At 39.6% G+C, this 15,993-nt stretch overlaps 1 protein-coding gene across 1 annotated transcript in view; it reads left to right on the plus strand.

The window, feature by feature from the left end:
* Positions 1 to 9,924, plus strand: part of LOC311134183 (homeodomain-interacting protein kinase 1-like) — a 53,838-nt gene extending 43,914 nt beyond the window's left edge. The window contains exons 13-18 of the mRNA XM_084167796.1: positions 951 to 1,105; positions 1,427 to 1,570; positions 3,789 to 3,962; positions 5,989 to 6,185; positions 8,194 to 8,312; positions 8,552 to 9,924. Coding sequence (XP_084023922.1) covers positions 951 to 1,105; positions 1,427 to 1,570; positions 3,789 to 3,962; positions 5,989 to 6,185; positions 8,194 to 8,312; positions 8,552 to 9,004 — 1,242 coding nt within the window. The 3' untranslated portion in view covers positions 9,005 to 9,924. The remainder of the gene's footprint in view (positions 1 to 950; positions 1,106 to 1,426; positions 1,571 to 3,788; positions 3,963 to 5,988; positions 6,186 to 8,193; positions 8,313 to 8,551) is intronic.
* The last annotated feature ends 6,069 nt before the right edge of the window (positions 9,925 to 15,993 follow it).

Genomic DNA, 15,993 nt, shown 5'->3' on the forward strand with positions numbered 1-15,993 from the left:
ATACTCACCAGACATGTCACCAATGGAGCATGTTTGGCATGCTCTGGATCGACGTGTACAACAGCATGTTCCAGTTCCCGCCAATATCCAGCAACTTCGCACAGCAATTGAAGAGGAGTGGGACAAAATTCCACAGGACACAATCAACAGCCTGAAGGAGATGTCACACTGCATGAGGCAAATGGTGGTCACACCAGATACTGACTGGTTTTCTGATCCACGCCCCTACATCTGTGACCAACAGATGCATATCTGTATTCCCAGTCATGTGAAATCCATAGATTTAGGGCCTAATTTATTTATTTCAATTGACTGATTTCCTTATATGAACTGTAACTCAGTAAAATCTTTGAAATTGTTGCATGTTGCGTTTTATATTTTTGTTCAGTGTATTTACCCAAGAGAGCATATAGCTAGCTACATCTATGGGCTTTTATGATTTCTGTAGTGCGTAATGTCTTGGATAACGACATAATCATTTGGGCTTTTTTGATCTTGGGCTCCTTAAACGTCGTTAATGTAATAAAATCAAGCTCAGGTGGCATCAGGCTTGAATTTTCGATTCAAACCTCTAATCAAATCCAGACATAGGCCTATTTGTATGCTTTATAATGCTTTTGAATGACACTTCTGGTTTTGGCGGGAAATACCGGGTTACCCGGGAGAAAGGTGATTTGTTCTCGGGATGGAACATTTGTAAAATACAGGGAAAATATTCAACCCTATTCCTGACATTGATCACTAGCTCCAGCTTTACTCATTGGCTCTTTTGGACAATGACTTTATGATCAGAGTTGGCGCTGCTTTCATGTGATGATATTACAGATATACACTGGAATTAATGCTAAATGGTTTCTGTCTGTGTGTGTTTGTGTTTGTGTGTGTGTGTGTGTGTGTGTGTGTGTGTGTGTGGCGTGCGTGCGTGCGTGTGTGCGTGTTCCCTGTGGCAGGCTTGGCCCGCCGGCACCCAGCAGATCCTCATACCATCGTCATGGCAGCAGGTTCCTGGAGTGGCCGTCCACGGCTCCGCCCACCAGACGGTTGTCGCGGAGTCTCCCTTAGAGACGCTCCTTCCGGACACAGCCCAGCAGACAAACAGCTGGAGGTATGGTTATCACCATGGTTACATAGCAGTCTGTCAGAATAGACCTCTTATATAAGAGAACAGAAGTCAGTCCATCAAAATGATTATTCTTACCCCCAGATCACATCACGGTGTAACTATCCCAGAAAAGAGAAGCAAAAATGTGTACAAATTATTGAGCGTTCACTTGTCTGTCCGGAGTGCCGGATGGGCTGGGTTTGCGGTTTTGGGACTTTTCTATTGGTTTATTAAGCCAGGCAAGCTTGCAGGCATAGATCAAGTATTTGTAACCCAGGTCTGAAGAAAAGCAGGGGTACTCAGCTGTGTGTGGTGTGTGTGTAGGGGGTCTCGGTACAGCGGAGTACTGCAGCAGAGTCAATCGAACTTTGACCCTAGCCGGGGTCAGGCCACCCAGAGGTCACAGCAGGAGAGGAGTGGAGTGGGGAAGCGGGCCAAGGGTCGCCGCGGCAACAACAGAACCACCAGGTACAACTGACTGGAAGAGGAAGACTATAGATGGATAGTGGCACATCAACTAGTAACAGTTATCAACTATATAGTAACAGTTATCAACTAGTAACAGTTATCAACTAGTTACAGTTATCAACTATATAGTAACAGTTATCAACTAGTAACAGTTATCAACTATATAGTTACAGTTATCAACTAGTAACAGTTATTAACTATATAGTAACAGTTATCAACTAGTAACAGTTATCAACTATATAGTTACAGTTATCAACTAGTAACAGTTATTAACTATATAGTAACAGTTATCAACTATATAGTTACAGTTATCAACTAGTAACAGTTATCAACTAGTTACAGTTATCAACTATATAGTTACAGTTATCAACTAAATAGTTACAGTTATCAACTAGTAACAGTTATCAACTATATAGTTACAGTTATCAACTATATAGTAACAGTTATCAACTAGTAACAGTTATCAACTAGTAACAGTTATCAACTAGTTAGTTATCAACTAGTTACAGTTATCAACTATATAGTTACAGTTATCAACTAGTAACAGTTATCAACTAGTAACAGTTATCAACTAGTTAGTTATCAACTAGTTACAGTTATCAACTATATAATTACAGTTATCAACTAAATAGTTACAGTTATCAACTAGTAACAGTTATCAACTAAATAGTTAGTTATCAACTATATCGTTACAGTTATCAACTATATAATAACAGTTATCAACTAGTTACAGTTATCAACTATATAATAACAGTTATCAACTAGTTACAGTTATCAACTATATAATAACAGTTATCAACTAGTTACAGTTATCAACTATATAATAACAGTTATCAACTAGTTACAGTTATCAACTAGTAACAGTTATCAACTAGTAACAGTTATCAACTAAATAGTTACAGTTATCAACTAGTAACAGTTATCAACTAAATAGTTACAGTTATCAACTAGTAACAGTTATCAACTAAATAGTTAGTTATCAACTAAATAGTTAGTTATCAACTAGTAACAGTTATCAACTATATAGTTACAGCTATCAACTATATAGTAACAGTTATCAACTAGTAACAGTTATCAACTATATAGTTACAGTTATCAACTATATAGTAACAGTTATCAACTATATAGTAACAGTTATCAACTAGTAACAGTTATCAACTAAATAGTTACAGTTATCAACTAGTAACAGTTATCAACTAAATAGTTACAGTTATTAACTAGTAACAGTTATCAACTAGTAACAGTTATCAACTAAATAGTTACAGTTATTAACTAGTAACAGTTATTAAATAGTTACAGTAATCAACTAATTAGTTACAGTTATCAACTATATAGTAACAGTTATCAACTAAATAGTTACAGTTATCAACTAGTAACAGTTATTAACTAGTAACAGTTATCAACTAGTTAGTTATCAACTAGTAACAGTTATCAACTAGTTACAGTTATCAACTAGTTACAGTTATCAACTATATAGTTACAGTTATCAACTATATAATTACAGTTATCAACTAAATAGTTACAGTTATCAACTAGTAACAGTTATCAACTAAATAGTTACAGTTATCAACTAGTAACAGTTATCAACTAAATAGTTACAGTTATCAACTAAATAGTTAGTTATCAACTAGTAACAGTTATCAACTAGTAACAGTTATCAACTAGTTAGTTATCAACTAGTTACAGTTATCAACTAAATAGTTAGTTATCAACTAGTAACAGTTATTAACTAGTAACAGTTATCAACTATATACAGTGAGGGAAAAAAGTATTTGATCCCCTGCTGATTTTGTACGTTTGCCGACTGACATAGAAATTATCAGTCTATAATTTTAATGGTAGGTTTATTTGAACAGTGAGAGACAGAATAACAACAAAAATATCCAGAAAGACGCATGTCAAAAATGTTATAAATTGATTTGCTAGTTACAATTATCAACTAGTTACAGTTATCAGTTATCAATTAGTTAGTTATCAATTAGTTACAGTTATCAACTAGTTACAGTTAGCTGGTTAGGCTCATCAACTAGTTACATCTACTAAAAAAGCAACAGTTAGCTGGTAAAGTTAGGTTTTCAGGGGCTCCACTTAGAAAGGCTTGTGTTTTTTGCTCACTGATGGAAATGTTTTGACCATTACTCTGCCTGGAAATGTGAATAGAAAATCAGGATTGGTAACCAAGTACGTTTCTTATCCCTGCGTGTGTGTGTGTATCTAGGGGTGTGTCCGCTGTGTCGCTGCTCACCAACGCCATGCTGACTCCGCCCACCTGCAGTGTGGCAGCTCTCTCTCAGCCAATCATCATCTCAGACACGCCCAGCCCGGCGGTCAGCGTCATAACCATCCACAGCGACTCAGACGAGGAAGACGAGAGGAAGTTCCACCCCGCCAGGTGAGGTCATTTCCTGTGTCTGTTCTCCTTTTCAATCACAAACAACTGTTAGTTTTATGTGGACAGTCCCCTATAGATGGTTTGCAGATTATAAAACGATCAACAAGCCTAACTAATCTCTGTTGATATGCAACAATTTCACTGACTTACTTGAATTAAACCCCTTAACTCAGTGAGGAGCATAGGTAATCCACAAATGATGGTAAAACAATTACTAAAGTTTTCTTAAAACAGATGAAAAATTGACTAGAATTGATCATCCTATCCACCACCATCTACCATCTGTATTTCTGTTGTTCCTATGAATCTAATGTACACTACCAGTCAAAAGTTTGGACACACCTACTCATTCAAGGGTTTTTCTTCATTTGTACTATATTTTACATTGTAGAATAATAGTGAAGACATCAAAACTATGAAATAACACATATGGAATCATGTAGTAACCAAAAAAGTGTTAAACAAATCAAAATATATTTTATATTTGAGATTTTTCAAATAGCCACCCTTCGCCTTGATGACAGCTTTGCACACTCTTGGCATTCTCTCAATCAGCTTCATGAGGTAGTTACCTGGAATGCATTTCAATTAACAGGTGTGCCTTCTTAAAAGTTAATTTGTGGGATTTCTTTCCTTCTTAATGTGTTTGAGCCAATCACTCTCCTTCTTGGTAAAATAGCCCTTACACAGCCTGGGGGAGTGTTGGGTCATTGTCCTGTTGAAAAACAAATGATAGTCCCACTAAGCCCAAACCAGATGGGATGGCGTATCGCTGCAGAGTGCTGTGGTAGCCATGCTGGTTAAGTGTGCCTTGAATTCTAAATAAATCACATACAGTGTCACCAGCAAAGCACCCCCACACCATAACACCACCTACTCCATTCTTTACGGTGGGAACTACACATGTGGAGATCGTCCGTTCACCCACACCGTGTCTCACAAAGACATGGCGGTTGGAACTAAAAATCTCAAATTTGGACTCCAGACCAAAGGACACATTTCCACTGGTCTAATGTCCTTTGCTCGTGTTTCTTGGCCCAAGCAAGTCTCTTCTTCTTGTTGGTGTCCTTTAGTAGTGGTTTCTTTGCAGCAATTCGACCATGAAGGCCTGATTCACGCAGTCTCCTCTGAACAGTTGATGTTGAGATGTCTGTTACTTGTCTGTGAAGCATTTATTTGGGCTCCAATATCTGAGGTGCAGTTAATTGCCAATTTCTGAGGCTGGTAACTCTAATTAACTTATCCTCTGCAGCAGAGGTAACTCTGGGTCTTCCATTCTTGTGGCGGTCCTCATGAGAGCCAGTTTCATCATAGCGCTTGATGGTTTTTGCGACTGCACTTGAAGAAACTTTCAAAGTTCTTGAAATGTTCCATATTGACTGACCTTCATGTCTTAAAGTAATGATGGACTGTCATTTCTCTTTGCTTATTTGAGCTGTTCTTGCCATAATATGGACTTAGACCTATTTGTTAAAAGACCATCTTCTGTATACCAGTCCTACCTTGTCACAACACAACTGATTGGCTCAAACGCATTAAGAAGGAAATAAATTCCACAAATTAACTTTTAACAAGGCACACCTGTTTAATTGAAATGCATTCCAGGTGACTGCCTCATGAAGCTGGTTGAGAGAATGCCAAGAGTGTGCAAAGCTGTCATCAAGGCAAAGGGTGGCTACTTTGAAGAATCTGAAATATAACATATATTTTGATTTGTTTAACACTTTTTTGGTTACTACATGATTCCATATGTGTTATTTCATAGTTTTGATGTCTTCACTATTATTCTACAATGTAAAAAAAAAAAAAATCAATAAAGAAAAACCCTTGAATGAGTAGGCGTGTCCAAACTTTTGACTGGTAGTGTATGTCTCTAATGTATGAATCTAATGTATGAATCTAATGTATGAATCTAATGTATGTCTCTAATGTATGTCTCTAATGTATGAATCTAATGTATGAATCTCTAATGTATGAATCTAATGTATGAATCTAATGTATGAATCTCTGTGTGTCTGTTTAACAGCTGTGGTCCGGCTCAGAGGACTAACGTGATCAGCTGTTTGACGGTCCACGACTCTGACTCCCCCACGGCCAGACCCTTCACCCCCCGCCCCCTCGCCGGGTCCCGCAATCACACACACCTCCCTGGGGGAGGGATGTCTAGGGGCAAGTCTCTGGCCGTGGTCGCACCGTCTGTCAAGACCCAGTCGACTGAGACGGGTGAGGGGGCTCACACACGTCTAACGCACGCATGCAATCATGTCTAATACACTCTCAAACACACGACACACACACACACACACACACACACACACACACGACACACACACACACACACAGGACATACTAGTGTTGCACCGTATACCGAAACGTAGTTACTTTTTCGATACTAGAACATGTAAAACGGTTCGGTACTAGAATGTGTTGCTTTCGGTACGCCTACTTCTGCCAGATGTGTCTCAGGGATCAAGTGCACCCTGCCTGCTCCACTTACTCACTGCTAGCCTGCACTGGGAGTCTGGGGTGCATCATGTTAGCTCCCCACTCACGCTGCACAGAAGTTAACACACTTGAATAATGTGACACGGCATGTAGAAATGTTGAAACTGTTCATTACTGTTCGCAAAACAATGTCCATACAGGCTACTACATTTTACAATGGAAGAAGATACCTTTATCTTCCAGCTTTGTAGGCTAACTTTCCTTGCTAGCCGACAGCTAAAGCTAACATCAATTCACTACCCCTAGTACTCTGTTTGTGATAAATCAAATCAAATCAAATGTTATTGGCCACATGCGCCGAATACAACAGGTGCAGACATTACAGTGAAATGCTTACTTACAGCCCTTAACCAACAGTGCATTTATTTTTTATAAAAAAGTAAAATAAAACAACAACAAAAAGTGTTGAGAAAAAAAGAGCAGAAGTAAAATAAAGTGACAGTAGGGAGGCTATATATACAGAGGGGGGTACCGGTGCAGAGTCAATGTGCGGGGGCACCGGCTAGTTGAGGTAGTTGAAGTAATATGTACATGTGGGTAGAGTTAAAGTGACTATGCATAAATAATTAACAGGGTAGCAGCAGCGTAAAAAGATGGGGTGGGGGGGCAGTGCAAATAGTCCGGGTAGCCATGATTAGCTGTTCAGGAGTCTTATGGCTTGGGGGTAGAAGCTGTTGAGAAGCCTTTTGGACCTAGACTTGGCACTCCGGTACCGCTTGCCGTGCGGTAGCAGAGAGAACAGTCTATGACTAGGGTGGCTGGAGTCTTTGACAATTTTGAGGGCCTTCCTCTGACACCGCCTGGTATAGAGGTCCTGGATGGCAGGAAGCTTGGCCCCAGTGATGTACTATGCAAATCATAAGGCAAAATATGCTAATTTCTAGGCTGATTGCCACCAACAACTTTATTAATTCACTTATTCGGTCTCTCTCACTTATCTCCCAAAGATGATCTATTGCCTCAGCGAACTGACTGCCTCCGTGAATGACGTCATTACTGGTTAAAGAGACAGCGCACATTTTTATAACAAAAGCTACTTTTATTCCAAATGTTGTTGATCAGTACGTTAAAATAAGTTCCAAATGGAAGGGAAACAGATTGTTTTTCATCTGTAGCCACACGAACTCAGCCAAAACAAGCTCAATAACTCAATGCATGCACACTCCTATTGAATATGCATTCACCTGTACAGTGGATAGTCTTAGGCTACATCTGGATTTACCCAGTTTATCAATAGAGATTTAAATTATTACCATTACGTTGTTAAATTGGTTAAAACAAAGTCAAATTGATTGTATAATTGATTAATTAATGCACACATGACTGTCTCTGAAAAATTGTTGTGTAAAAAAATAAAAATAATGCTAATGTTGTGATATTGAACTTAAAAGATGCCCAACGATTGAACAGAGCAGTAGCTGAGTTTATCTGTCTGGATCAAGTGCCATTCTGTGACTTTGGCTAATATGCCATCTTTATTTGCCGTAGTTTTTGGTATCGAGTATCGTGACGGTATTGAGTATTGTGACACTAAACCTGGTATCAGTATCGAAGTCAAAATTCTGGTATAGTGACAACACTAGGACATACCCACAGAGCTCTGTACGTTTTAGAATCACAAATACAGTATACAGAAGGACAGAATGCTTTAAAACCAGTTTGAGTGTTTTGCTAAAGGCTATTGTTTCTAACCATGTCTCTCTGTCTCTTTCTGGTTGGTTTCCAGGGCAACTCCAGAGCTCGTACATCAAGCCCAAGCGGGCCAATCGGCAGACCTGTAGTGGTGACAGCAGCGACCGCCATAGGCTAGTCCCCAGCCAATCACATCCTCTCAACCTCAGCCAGGTGAGTCGGCCAGCCAATAGTATCCTCTCTTACTAGCAGGTGTGCCCCAGGCCACTGTGACACGTTACAGAACGTTCAGATAGAAATGGATTGTGAAAAACAGTTGATTGTCTATTTTAATTTTTAAACAATGCTGTAAGATTTGTCCTATGTTTAAACAGGTTATTTTCATTGAGATATTTGGAAAAATACATGTTCTGATGCAGTGTCTGTCTGTCTGTCTGCCTCTCTTTCTCCAGGTACAGCCTATAGTCTCCTCGTCGTCTCAGGACCGTTCCCACGGCAACCTGCATCGCCAGGCAACCTACCCCCCTAGCCCCGCCTCCCACTACACCTTTCAGGAAGTGCCCTCCCTAAGCACCGCCTCCAGCCTCTACACCTTCCCCGCCTCCGCCGCGCTAGCCTCCGCCTCTCAGGCCATGGAACAGCTTCTGGGGCGTGGCCACCCCACCCCTTCCACCGACGCCCCTCCCACCGTCTCTTACGGAGCCTCGGGATTGGCCCGGAGGGACGCAGGGACCAGGAAGGAGTCTTCGGTGGGGTCAGGGATGATCCATGGGGTGGGGCTTCCTGCAACCTATCAGCACCAGTTTACTGCTGGGCCCCCTTACATTAGTGTGAGGCCCCGGGCTGAGGCCTACAGCGCATACCAGCTCAGCCCTCGACGGTTGGGACAGTATCCCTACTTATGATGAGACGTGGGGCGCGTTCAGCAGTGTGCAACGTTTTGGAACGTTCAGATAGAAAAAAAAATAATCCTATGTAGAACAAACATGTCTGTGAATTGCAGATCACATTAGAGCTGGGACGATAAACCAAAAATGATCGATACCGACTATACCGATCACTTATCGCAGGCATTTTGTTGATATCGTTCATTGCAATAAGTAGCCTATACTAGAGAAATGTGAAGTTTGAAATTAAATAAGTTTGTTAATATGGGTGATTGTTAATGGAACAATTGATGTCTACAACCATCAAACTAGTAGTAGTTTAAAGGCCAAATGCTGCCGTTTTTATCTCAATATCAAGTCATTTCTGGGTAACAACTAAGTACCTTACTGTGATTGTTTTCAATTAAAATAATCACAAATTAACAAAAAGCTTAATAGCAAAGAGCAATTTCTATAGCAAGAATTTTGCTAGGAGTGGTCTGAGTGGGAAGGGGAAACTGAAAACTAGCTGTTATTGGCAGAAAGGTTTGGAACTCTTTCTTATTGGTCTATTAAGTAATTAACCGCCTGGTGATGTCACCAAACAGGCCAAAACTCCATCCCACCAAAACAGGCAGACATTTCAGGCAGTCTTTTCAAACGGCTCTTCCACTGAAAGGGCATTATCATATTGTTCACAATTTCACAGTATTATTCCAAAAAAAACATTTTAGACTGCACTGGGCCTTTAAAGGATAATGAAACAAAACATGCAGATTGTTATAAACTCACCTTTCTATTTATCGTTATCACATTAATTCAGGTAATTTATCCCGATATGGATCACGTCGACTCTATTCATGACATTTTTATCTGCAACGTTGGAGAACGTTTGGCAACTGAAAGTGACTATGGTAGAGCAGTATACCTACTGATGATGTCATGATACTGGAGGGGAGGGGAGGGGGAGGGGGTGGGGGGGGGGGGGGGTCGATAATGTGTAGGACTATGGTCCTCACACACACACACACTCTGAAGGGGCAATAAGACCCCCCGCTTCACCTTGTGGATGAATCTGGGAGGGCTATGGAAGAGGTTAACTATGAACTTTTGCACTACTGCATTTTATTTACTGTTAAGCAGTGGTTCACCTCAAACTGGTTTTAACAGCTTTCTGTTAAGCAGTGGTTCACCTCAAACTGGTTTAACAGCTTTCTGTTAAGCAGTGGTTCACCTCAAACTGGTTTAACAGCTTTCTGTTAAGCAGTGGTTCACCTCAAACTGGTTTTTAACAGCTTTCTGTTAAGCAGTGGTTCACCTCAAACTGGTTTAACAGCTTTCTGTTAAGCAGTGGTTCACTCAAACTGGTTTAACAGCTTTCTGTTAAGCAGTGGTTCACCTCAAACTGGTTTAACACCTTTCTGTTAAGCAGTGGTTCACCTCAAACTGGTTTAACACCTTTCTGACCTTTTCTAGTATTATTATGTGATATTGTACTGTTATTTTTACCAGCAGAAAAAGTATAATTGTTTTGTTTTATCCCGGTTTTAATTGGATGTAGCGTTCTGATTTTTAATATCATATATATTATAAATTGTCTTTATTTAAAAGGCTTTGTGTTAAAGGACACTAGTCTCCTCTAGGGGTCCAGTCAGTGAGCTGAAACACATAATTCTGCAGATTAAAAAAAGTGTTCGTTTCTATACCATATGAAATGTAAGGATCTGGATGCATATGAAATGCACTTCGAAATTAAATGTAGGGAACTGACATGCGTCTGTGTCGTACATGGCAGAAATGTATTGTGTATAACAGATATGCTGGTCTGTGATCTGTAGCGTTGCAACCTCCTAAATAGGCGCTAGCATTGTCTCCTTTCAATAAGAGAGGCCATTGTTTCACGTCAGATGGCCTCACTTATACGCGACGCTCGTCCCTCAACAGAGTGCAGTCGCGCTATGTGACGTCAGACAATGGACGAGAGCCTAGAAAGACGTAGCTAGAGAGACGGCTCACCAAGCTAGAGAGGTGCGACTGCTAGCTAGATATGCTAGCTAACGTAAAGAAACCGGTAGACCAATCTTTACCACAGCTAGCTAGAGAGGTGGTAGCTTTTAGCTAACTTAAGGCCGGTCTAAAGGTGATCCTAATATATTTAGCATGGCAGGCTAGCTAGAGAGATTCGTCCTCATGCTAGCTAGTAGTGAGACACAGCTGTGTATAGTAGAGTGTATAAGGTTGGAATCTTCTAGCTAACATAAAGGTGATTTGTGTGTCTTCTGCATGGCTGGCTAACTAGCTAGAAATGCTAGCTATATGCTAACCTAACCCGAAGAACTTCTAAAGGTGAACCTTGTGTCTTTAGCACCCTTATATAACCCACACTAATCCAGTGACATCCATAATATGGCTGATAATATTCGTATTATATTATTTTACATATACCCTAACCCCTGTGCTTTTTGTTCTGACTGTACCTAGCCTGAAACTGTGTTTTCTCTATTGTGAGTTTGTTTAAATTATGTTTAGTTGTCACACAAGATAGTCTTGTTGCTGGCACATCCAGCACCGGATGGATGAATGGTAAGACGTTTGAATGGAAGGAGAGGGAGAAAGAAATGTATAGTTGTTTGACACTGATGTGATGGATCATTTAATTTAAATCATGAGTATGTTGTATGTAGTCTATTCTGTCACATCCTGGTAATGATGTAGACTATTCTGTCACAGCCTAGTAATGATGTAGTCTATTCTGTCACAGCCTGGTAATGATGTAGTCTATTCTGTCACAGCCTAGTAATGATGTAGTCTATTCTGTCACAGCCTGGTAATGATGTAGACTATTCTGTCACAGCTTAGTAATGATGTAGTCTATTCTGTCACAGCCTGGTAATGATGTAGTCTATTCTGTCACAGCCTGGTAATGACATAGGGAGACAGTCACGCTTTAGTATTCACTCCACCAGACCTGGGTTCAAATACTATTCAAAATACGGCAAGTGTTTGCTTTTTGCACTATTGGGACATTTTTATTGCTTCCATTGTAACAGGCACATTCAGTTGAGCACAGTTTAAAGTATTTGAAATGATTTCAAATAGTAATTGAACCCAGGTCTTCACATGACACACTGAGCGTTTTAATGTTTGTTTTGGACTGTAATTTCTGAATGTATTAATGTGGCTGAAAGATGGAAAGTCACATTACTCATCGACCAGCCAGGAAACTGCTTTAGAAACTCAAATTAATTGAAGTAACAACTTACACTGACCTACTGAAAACTATTTGGTTCGTTTTGTCACCTGTGGTTAGATTGAAGTGCATTATCACTCCTGGGTGGAACTCTCCCAACTGTAAGGGTTAATTTCACTGGTTCTGCAGAGAACGTCAGAATGTCTTCATCTGGGCGGAGTTCTTTGTTTTCAAAACACTCATTGGTGTGTTCTCGATACTGTACCGTCTGTCTTGTCATTATGTTCCACATGCATTTAGTAATCAGGGGTTATTGCCGAGGATAATATCAACCCGCAACCCAACCACTGTTTTCAAATAAATTACCCATAAGTCCATGTGTTTTTGTCTCTTGACTCTAAGCAATGCTAATGATACGCGTCAGGCTGTCATTCATTCAATAGTTAGCTAAACTTCCCATATTGATAGTGAACTCAAACATTTTATGTTGCATTAATTTAAACCAAAAGTTATGTTTTACACACAGTATATCATAACTTACAAGATTATTTATGTTTGAATTCATTTTATACATTTTACATTTGAGTCATTTAGCAGACGGTCTTGTCCAGAGCGACTTACAGTTAGTGAGTGCATACATTTTTCATACACAGGTCTTGATCCTGTCAGTGTTTCCACAACTCAACTTGGACATGAAGCTTCACCTTGAGTCTCAACCTGCCACAGCAGGATCTCCTGTTACCAGCAAGACCTTGCCATAAACCTTATTCAATAGAAACCAAACAGAAGAAAATTGACCTAAATGGGGAGGGACTACCTCAGCTTGTTTTGCAAAACATTTTTTCCTACGCTGTGCACTTATGAATGACTCCTTCATGTGTTGTATTATCATTTACATTTACATTTGATCAGTGCCACAGTCTCAGGATTTTCTTCTATAATATAATATGCCATTTAGCAGACGCTTTTATCCAAAGCGACTTACAATGAACAAGGCACTTTAAACACTCTTGGATTGCTGATGCTATGCATTGGCCATTAAAAGGGACTTTGAAGCCAGGAGCAGTCCTCCATAAGAATTAATGGAATTCTACAGTATTTCAATTAAACGTTTCAAGGATGCGTTTAAGTATTTTGTTGTTGTAGTGGGGATAGTAACAAGAGTAATCAAAAAAAAAAAGTACTTTAAGGGGGGGGAAGAAAGTATGTTTAGCTAACATAATATAATTTAAAAGTATGCATTAAGGTGTCTAAGTTAATAAACATGGCAAAAATGAATGTAGACAATATATGCATGTATTGTTTTGGTAAGATATTCATTTTCAAACAACAGGAAACATAGACAGAATATAATTGACAGACGCACGTCAATGACATCACACCTGCTCTAACCCACGTGTTCACACCGCAGCCATATCTATTCTGTTCGTCTCAGTCCAACACTCCCTCTCATTCTTCATACCTCGGGCGTTTCCAGTGCTTGTAACACTATGCCTTTATGGCCTCAAATTGCGCTATTCTATTTCTCGATATAACCCACATTTTTTTTCAATATTAAAAATAATGCATTTCATTAATCCACTGTCAATGATGGAGGTTCATTTGATTTCCAGTTTTTATGTAAACGTTTTTTCAAAAAAAGATTGACTAGAAAAGTATGTGTCACGTTCGTTCATAGACGGGACGGACCAAGGCGCAACGTGATATGCGTACATGTTTATTAAATATTAAAGACAAAACAACAAACGAAACGTGAAGCCCAAGGCAACACAACATACCTTAACAGGAACAAGATCCCACAACCCACTAGTGCCAATAGGCTGCCTAAGTATGGTCCCCAATCAGAGACAACGAGAGACAGCTGCGTCTGATTGGGAACCACACTGGCCAACATAGAAATAGACATACTAGAATATCAACATAGAAATATACAACATAGAACATACACACCCTGACTCAACATATACGAGTCCCCTGAGTCAGGGCGTGACAGTATGGTCCAACCCATTAGGTATCTCACCCTCATGCCATGCCTTGAAATATGCAAATAGACGGATTAAAAGTCATCTTTAAATTGTAAAACTTCTGACAGCCAACTTTCTATCTCCGCCCATAACTTTTGGACTTTATAGCGTTCCCAGAAGGCATGAATTATTGAGTCATTGTTAGTTTTACACTGAAGACATGACAGGATTAAGTTTACATTTTCGTTAACTGTAATTTCGTTACTCACGTTCCAACACTCCCTCCATCTTGTGCCAATATCAGTTATTTTAATGTTTTGGTTCCAATAGTTAATATTTCTTCCAAGAGATCGTCAGTTGGATAATGTTTTGTATATCTATTTTTTTTTCTTTTTTTCTGGGGGTAGATCAGCTTTTATATAACAACAGATTGCAGATAGATTGTAACTTCTATCAATGTAATTGTCTGCATCACTTCCAATCCCCCATGTTTTTTATATATATACTCCTCTTTATTACTTTTCAACCCCGCCATCCTTTCCCTACTTGGGGTAAATTAGTGAACAACAATGCCCAGGCCTCTACTTCCAGCCTATACTTAAGAATAAGAGAGAAGTCAAGACGACTAGCTTGATTGAGTCTCCGCCATGTATATCTCACTAGATCAGTATATTTAAGCCTCCATATATCTACTAGTTTGTGTATATCTTACTTATTATATTAGTATTCTTTTCTGATTCAAATAGGATTCCCTCTGATCTCCAAAAGATTTCAAATCAAAATGTTGTGATATGAAACTTTTAAATTGCATGTACAGTACCAGTCAAAAGTTTGGACACACCTACTCATTCAAGGGTTTTTCTTTATTTTTACATTGTAGAATAATAGCGAAGACATCAAAACTATGAAATAACACATATGGAATCATGTAGTAACCAAAAAAGTGTTAAATCAAAATATATTTTATATTTCAGATTCTTCAAAAAAAGCCACCCTTTGCCTTGATGACAGCTTTGCACACTCTTGGCATACTCTCAACCAGTTTCATGAGGTAGTCACCTGGAATGCATTTCAATTAGTTAATTTGTGGAATTTCTTTCCTTCTTAATGCGTTTGAGCCAATCAGTTGTGTTGTGACAAGGTAGGGGGGTATACAGAAAATAGCCCTATTTGGTAAAGACCAAGTCCATATTATGGCAAGAACAGCTCAAATAAGCAAAGAGAAACAACAATCCATCATTACTTTAAGACATGAAGGTCAGTCAATACAGAACATTTCAAGAACTTTTAAAGTTTCTTTAAGTGCTGTCGCAAAAACCATCAAATGCTATGATGAAACTGGCTCTCATGAGGACCGCCACAAGAATGGAAGACCCAGAGTTACCTCTGCTGCAGAGGATAAGTTCATTAGTGTTACCAGCCTCAGAAATTGCAGCCCAAATAAATGCTTCACAGAGTCCAAGTAACAGACACATCTCAACATCAACTGTTCAGAGGGGACTGTGTGAATCAGGCCTTCATGGTCGAATTGATGCAAAGAAACCACTACTAAAGGACACCAATAAGAAGAAGAGACTTGCTTGGGCCAAGAAACACGAGCAATGGACATTAGACCGGTGGAAATCTGTCCTTTGGTCTGGAGTCCAAATGTGAGATTTTTTGTTCCGACCGCCGTGTCTTTGTGAGACGCGGTGTGGGTGAACGGATGATCTCTGCATGTGTATTTCCCACCGTAAAGCATGGAGGAGGTGGTGTTATGGTGTGGGGGTGCTTTGCTGGTGACACTGTCTGTGATCTATTTAGAATTCAAGGCACACTTAACCAGCATGGCTACCACAGCATTCTGCAGCGACACGCCATCCCATCTGGTTTGG

The sequence above is a fragment of the Coregonus lavaretus genome (assembly GCF_964263955.1).
Source record: "Coregonus lavaretus genome assembly, chromosome: 8".
Lineage (NCBI taxonomy): Eukaryota > Metazoa > Chordata > Actinopteri > Salmoniformes > Salmonidae > Coregonus > Coregonus lavaretus.